We start from the raw sequence: 7,549 nt of genomic DNA on the forward strand, positions 1-7,549 counted from the left end.
TACTTTTTTTTTTTGAAAAGTCAAATGAATTAAGAAGCTAGCACAAGGGGTGCTAGAACCCAAGTATATAAAGATACAGAACAGATTGGGCAGGATGGTGATACAAACAAACCAAAACCCACCCAATAAGAAAGCATACTCTATCAAAAACATATATATCTTGTACAAGTAGATTCAAAGATCCACCATGAGGCACAAAATATGATTAAAGCTCATAAGGGACCTGCCATATTTAATATAAATCTAGTCAATCCTCAAAGCAATAAGTCACCTCCAGTAGTTCAGCTTTAATAACTGCATCACTTTGTCTCACAGAACATGCCATAGCAGACAATACAGCAAGTTATAGCAGTAAATACCATGCCTTTTTCATGCTCCCATCATGTATTAGATAACCCAATCCATGGTTCTTTTTCCCAATCATAAAATGAGCAGTTAAACCTCTTTACCAAGGATTTCATTTAAGTCAAACCCAAGACCTCAATTTAATCATGTCCATAACAGATTCTGCATTCACCTGCTCCCCCTTAAAGACCACAGCATTTCTATGAAGCCAAATGCTCCAAATTCCAGCAAACCAAATAACACTCCAAATCGCTCGCTGACTTTTATTTCTCCCCCAAGACTCACGATGCAAGAAATGAGAGCTACATTCCGAAGGGAGCACAGTTTTCACCCCCAGCCAAGAATAGCATACCATCCAGACGCTATATAGGAAAAAACACAACCAAAGAACACATGAGCCGCATCCTCCATATGTCGTTTGCAGAAGTAGCAATGGCCCTCCCTGTTTTGACCAAGTGCCACACCTCTTTTTATCTAGTTGTCCGCAATCGGTAGTCTCCTATGAGCAATCCTCCACGCTAGAGCCACCACTTTAGAATGAACCAGACATTTCCAAATAGCCTTGCAGTATCTATTTTTCAATGGTCCTCTCTTGAGTCACCAACTCCTTTATAGGTCCATATAGTTTGAATTCTCAGGTGGAAGATGTTGCCGGAAAAAGCAAGCAACTGAAAATAGTGGACCAGATTTTCGAGCCGGAACTCTGTGGTTAATGCAGAGAAACATACTGGTTGTGATTAGCTGTAAAATTTTGTTGACACATTAAGTTACATAGAAAATGCTATCTATCCCTATTATAAAAGCTGCAAATACTTTCGAGCAATAACATTACAAACAACTTATTTTTTCCAGCAATAAGTAGTTCCTTGTTCTAGGCCTGGTTATAATCCACAAAACAAATTTCTATAAAACATAAAATGGGTAAAGTTAGATAACATTTATGTTTGGTTGGAACTTCACATGAAAAATAAGAAACACCAGCAAGCCGTTGATAGGAACAGAATTATATTATAGAATAATTGTACAAGCACTGGTTTTCGAGAGCCAGCCTCTCCTAGTTCTGGAATTCGAGAGTCCAGACCTCTCCCACCATAACCCACAACTTCTGAATGAAACAAATAAACAAACACAACCCCTATTTAATAACCACCCCTAGACAGTTACAAGCACACAACTAGCAAATAATAACTGTCCCAATTTAAATAAAAACAACCTCTAACTGCTACTGCTGGCTGCAACTTCTACTGCAGGCAACTGTTAACACAGTGCCCTATCAGCCGTCAAGCAGATGTTGCAGTTGAGAGCCACAATTTTGAGTAAAATTATCCTACGTACAAGACATATTTTTGAATGTCAAGTGTAGCATCATAATTTGAATACTGGTTGTTCATTTTATGTTTGTCTTCTCAGGAGCTCAAAAGCTTCTCTTATGAAATGTATCAACTCTACCAGAAAATGGATGAACTTACTTGCATCATGTCACCCAGTTTAAAGACAAAAGCACCAGGAATGCGTTTGACATCAACCCACTGGTTTCCATGGAAGCTACTGTCAGAATGAGCTCAGGGAAGTTCTGGCTCAGGAAAATTAAGAAAACTCTTGTTGCACAAGTCCTTAAGGTAGCTGGCATTGAGGCCTAATGCTTCACAGAGAAATTCAAACAGAATTATCCCCAGTTTGAGTACCGGATCATTATGTCTCTGCAAGTAAATAATGTTTAACAATATTAGGAGGGAAAAGATAATCAGTTCCTATTTGCAATCCGATGTTGCCGAGAAGGAGACAAACTAGAAGAGTAGCTTAATGGTTATGATATTTATGACATTCTCTATGTTGCAGACTGCTAAAGTTTGAGACTTTTCTAAAGGTCAAAAAGATTAGCTTAGCTTGTGTAACTACAATTAAAATCTGATTTTCTTGGTATGCAATTGGTAAATGCAACTTGTGAGTAGTTTTGACTTTTGATTGTAAAATTGTAAAACCAACTTTGCTCAGTAGCAAAATTAATTTTAGTGCATTGCTGCAGAACTCTTGAATATATTCAGCAACAGATATCATTGCATTTATGAGGCCTTGGCTGCATAACCTCCTTCTTTTTTCTCCATTTCTTTCATAACACTTGTTCTCGGTATTTATTACATTATAGAAGTGCAGGAGTGAAAGAAAGCAACAAAAAGAGCAGACTCAGACTGCTGATGTCTCTGAGGAAGCTGAAGATAAGCTGTTCTCTGTCATAAGTTATGTTGCAAATAGTGATAATATAACAATCCATTCACAAGTCATGACCAACTTATAGATTAAATGCCTAAACACCAGTTTGCCTGACAAGCCTGATGATACTTTCAATACACAATTTTTATATCATTCCAGTTGTATGCTCAAATTCCGTAAATATAATAAATCACCAAACCCATTACAACTTCCACCGTTTGGGAAACTCTAATGCCATGAACCAGTCAAACGTTCAAAGGCCCCTTTTTAGATGGCCAGCATTGTTACACTAAAGCAACTCTAAACACTGCAACAAAGCTTCTCCTACAAAAAGGATAGTTATGTCAATACTCACAATGAACAAATCAATCATTGCTATTGTTACAATATCAAAATGAACCTAACAAGTAACAACACATGACTTTTAGCTATGGAGAAAGTGAGCCCATTGTGTAGTCCATCATCCTTTTCCGTGTGTATCTATAATTTTTCCAGTAAACCTCTAGCACTCATTTCACGAAGAAGTTTCTCAGCCTTGTCATTCTCACCTTTTTCAAAGAGTGAATGAATAATTGTTTCAAAAGTTATAGCATTTGGAATACATCCCTCATTTTCCATTTTTGACAGTAAGGCCAACGCTTCATCAAACAAACCTTCTTTACAAAGCCCATTGATCATAATGGTATATGTATGGACATCTATATGATAGCCTTTTCTCAAAAGATCCTGAAAAATCTCTTGTGCATCCTTCAATCTTCCACCTTTGCACAGTCCACCCAGAAGTATATTGTACGTCCACACATCGGGCTGAATACCCTGGTCTTTAACTTTCTTGATTAGTGCAATGGCTTGGTCAACATGTTGGCTTTTGCATAAAGCGTCCAATAAAGAACTGTAGGTGATTATATTGGCTGGTTGACCTCTAACATGCATCTCATCAAGAAGCTTCCAAGCATGAGAGACTCTCCCCGATTTGCATAAACCATCAATAAGAGAATTGTAAGTCACTATATCAGGAATAATCATTTTGCAATCCATTTCTGCAAGGAGATTCAAGGCTTCATCCACCATTTTAATCTTACACAATCCATTAATCATAATAGAGTAGTTCTGAACATTAGGAGTCACTCCCCACCGAGCCATATACATCCCGGGCTTTATTCACTTCATTAACTAGGCAATACCCATCCATCAAGGAACTATAAGTAACAACATTAGGTTTCAGACCTTGTTTAATCATCACAGCTAACACATTTTTAGCTTCTTTCACCTTTCCTTCCTTGCATAAAGCATCAACCAATATACTAAAAGTATAAACATTCGGGTCTATGTTTTTCAATCCCATTTCATCTAACAAAGCAATTGCTTGTTTCAATTGACCAACAATGCAAAAGCCATATATTAAAGCATTGTACGTGACTACATTAGGAGATATTCCCTTGACAATCATTTCAGAAAATAAATTGCAAGCATGACTTACAAGTTTATCTTTACACAGGCTATCAATGATGATGTTGTACATTACCACATCAGGTTTAATCCCTCGCCCTTGAATCCGCCTAAGCAACTCCAAAGCAGCTCTTGTTTCCCCCATTTTACATAGGCCATTGATCAAGGTTCCATAACTGACTTGGTTCAACCGAAATCCCTGAGCTAGCACGTCATCATGAAATTGCAGTGCTTTGGGGAGCTTGCCGTGAAGACAGAGACCTTTGATGAGAGTATTGAAGGTGATGGTAGTTGGCTGAAAACCCCTCTTGAGAATGTTGGCCAATACAGAAAATGCGGAAGTGGTTTGACCTAGGTAGCAGTGGCAATTGATGAGGATATTGAGAGTGACAAGGCTGGGCGTAATTCCAGTGATCTCCATTTGGCGAGAAAGCGATATAGCGGTGGAGTAATGCTTGGTCTTAACGAGGGAAGTTAAAATCTTACCGAATTCGAAAATGGGTGGGGTAGGTTGCATTTGGAGTAAGCGATTGAAGTGTGAGACGGCATCACCAGGATTGTGAAAGGAAGAATGAAAGCGAGAGTGAGAGTGAGAGTGAGAGTGAGAGTGAGAAAGAAAGGGGACAGCATCATCAACATTGTGAAAGGAAGAATGAAAGCGAGAGTGAGAGTGAGAAAGAAAGGGAAAGCTCCTGAACCTTAAAAATTGTGACATTGAAGGAGTGGACGCTGCTATGAGTTTCGTCGATGCCGCGACGGTGGTTACTTTGTAGGTTTTGTGGATACTTTTCGGTTAGAGAGAACCAAAAAAAGTAGAAAAAGAATGCCTAAGAGCATCTCCAATGGTAGGAACTTATTTTGGGACTTAACTCAATTTTTGTGGGCCCAAATTGCCACATAGGATTTAAGACACTCATAAGGTCTTCATACACATTTCACTCTAGTGGTTGGGATCTTATTTTACTTTTTGACTAGACCCACAATACCCAATATATTTATTTCTCTCCCTAATTTTTACTTTGGTTATGGTATTGAAGGAGAGAGAAAAAATATTATTTTATTTAAGATCTCACATTTGAGAGTACCCGAGCTAAGGCACGGATCTTAGCTTTTGCTAAGATCTCATGCCATGTAGGATATCTCCAATGGTGAGATCTAATAAGATCCGGATCTTATTTTAAGGTCCCAAAATAAGGACTCCATTGGAGATGCTCTAAGAGAGTACTCCATATATGAGAAACGAGTTTTTTATGATTCTGGTTTGTTTAAAATCTTTCTTGATACATAGTGCTCAATGATTAATTTCTAGGATTAGATGCTTAAAAAGTCCAACTATCCTTCTCTATACATTGGCGGTTGCCTTCGCAACAATACTCCCTCCGTTCCGTTTTAATTGTCCACTTTGAATAAAAAAATTTGTTCTTATACATCTGTCCACTTAGAGTTTCAAGAGAGCATTAAATGATATTTTTCCGAGAAATGTCCTTGCAGGAACAATAAATGAGGAAAGATAATATATATTTTAAAGGGTGAAATAAGAAATCAAATCTTTTATGAAAAGTAACAAAATTAATTGCACTCCTTAATATGTGTGTTTCTTCTCTTCTTGAACAGTTAAATAGGAACGGATGGAGTATTAAGGAGTGGTATTTTGGCTTTATGGGAGCTGGTGCAGAGGATGATATTCTTCATATGAAGCTTAGTGCTATTTTCCATGGCTTGCACGAGGCTTGAGATCGGGGAAACATAAGGGTCATTTAATACTCATATTCCCTTTTTGTTGTTCTTTGATCGAAACTCCACCTGCGGGCTTTCATGTGTGTGCAGTCCTCATTGCTAATATTAGGGACCTGCTTGACAGACAGTGGGAGGTTCGGGTTGCCCATTCTCTGCAAGAAAGCAATGCGTGATTTTTTGGCCAAGGTCAGGGCTCGTCAAGATGTTGGCTTTACTTTCACGACCCTTTGGCGGATCTTACTCTTCATCTCTTGGCGGATGATATAGGGACTAGTTTTTCTCGTGCTTAGTAGTTTCGGGTGTTTTATGTTTGTTTTTTTTTTCTTGTACCAAAAATACAAGTTGTCTCTTAATTGTTTTCATAAATTTTATGTTGTTTTTATTTTTCCTGATATTTCAAATTTATCTCTTTAACTTTCTCTATTCGCCTCATTTTCTTCTCCAAAACTTTCAATTATATTATTTATTGGGTTAAGGGTCATACATGTGTTTGTAAAAGTGTTTGATTTTGGTCTCTTAGCCAAAAAATGACGATTAGTGGCGGTTTTTTTGACTGAGGGACCAAAATCAAACGTTTTTACAAACACATGAACTAATATGACCCTTAACCCTTATTTATTTGAAGGACCGAAAACAACTCTCTTTTACTCGGTACCCAGTAAAGTAACTCTCTCACTAATTATCTTAAAATATTTTTGAATGATCTCTTCTATTTGAATAAGTTTTATTTGATGAACTTCTTTTTCCATTCTTCTTAAAAAAATAAATTAGACATTAAAAATCTATTGAAGTCCATTGTGATTACTAATTGATTGTTTACTCTTATATTTTAATTTTGAGACAAAAATATTCCAATTCAATTGTTGTTGTTAATTTGTTCATTTGCTCCTTAAAAATAGAATGAATGAAAAGGTTATTTCATTATTTGTATTAAGGTGACACTTGTGTTTCTTTCTTAACAGAATCAAGTGTTTAGTTCACTGACTAAAAGTTGGGAGCAAGAGTTCTCAAAAAGATTAATTATTTTGTGTGTCAAGATTACACTTGGAGATTTATTATCATTTCTTGAGCAATGGATCATCAAGTTGTAGACAGGAGGGCTTGTTGCTATTCTCACCGCAATATCTAAAAGATGGTCGTTTATTTCTCAAATTGGTGCTTCACTTAAGTGCTTGTTTCAAGGCTCATATCTGGTTATCACCCTTGAAATATCTGTGACAGATAATAAGCCTTGTAATTAGTTTTACTATTCTTAGCTTAAGAGTTAGTTAAGCATAGAGTTAGTTACCATTTTTTCTGTTATACTTGCTCTCCTTTTTTGTTAGCTTCACTTCAAGTTTTCTTAGTCTATATAAGTGAAAATTGTACTCAAGCTTCAGTTAATATATATTCACTCTTTTCATTCACTTTGATACTCTGAGTTTCTGCTTTTCTTATGGTATCACAGCTCCAAATTGGAACTCTATTGCGCACTCACCATTCAAATTTCCTCTTATCAAAGCTAATTTCGGTTTGTTCTTGTGGAAATTCTTCATTCACTTGATCAGTTCTTGCTTCGATTCATCATTTTCTGTTCAACATTGGAGATAATTCTTCATGTTGTTACTTGATCTTCTATGGAGAATGCAATCATGCACCATTCTATCTTCAAATCAATAAAAATCCTGGAGCAATTCTAGTCTAGGTTCCTCTTACTTGTGCCAATTACCACTCTTGGTCAAGAGCGACGACCATGGCTTTGAAGAGAAAAAACAAGCTTCAGTTCATTGATGGCACCTTACCACGGCCAGAACCTAGATGTTCCATT

The 7,549-nt window shown here is 36.9% G+C and overlaps 1 protein-coding gene across 1 annotated transcript; it reads right to left on the reverse strand.

Annotated features, from left to right (window-relative positions):
* Positions 1–1,353: 1,353 nt before the first annotated feature.
* On the reverse strand, positions 1,354–4,720 carry LOC130736619 (pentatricopeptide repeat-containing protein At1g12300, mitochondrial-like). Its single transcript, XM_057588429.1, has 3 exons — positions 3,704–4,720; positions 3,050–3,666; positions 1,354–1,474 (listed from the first exon to the last, which is right to left on the reverse strand). Exons 1-3 carry the CDS (start codon positions 4,718–4,720, stop codon positions 1,354–1,356), a joined length of 1,755 nt encoding a protein of 584 aa, XP_057444412.1.
* Between the last annotated feature and the right edge of the window lie 2,829 nt (positions 4,721–7,549).

Source organism: Lotus japonicus, chromosome 2, assembly GCF_012489685.1.
Source record: "Lotus japonicus ecotype B-129 chromosome 2, LjGifu_v1.2".
Lineage (NCBI taxonomy): Eukaryota > Viridiplantae > Streptophyta > Magnoliopsida > Fabales > Fabaceae > Lotus > Lotus japonicus.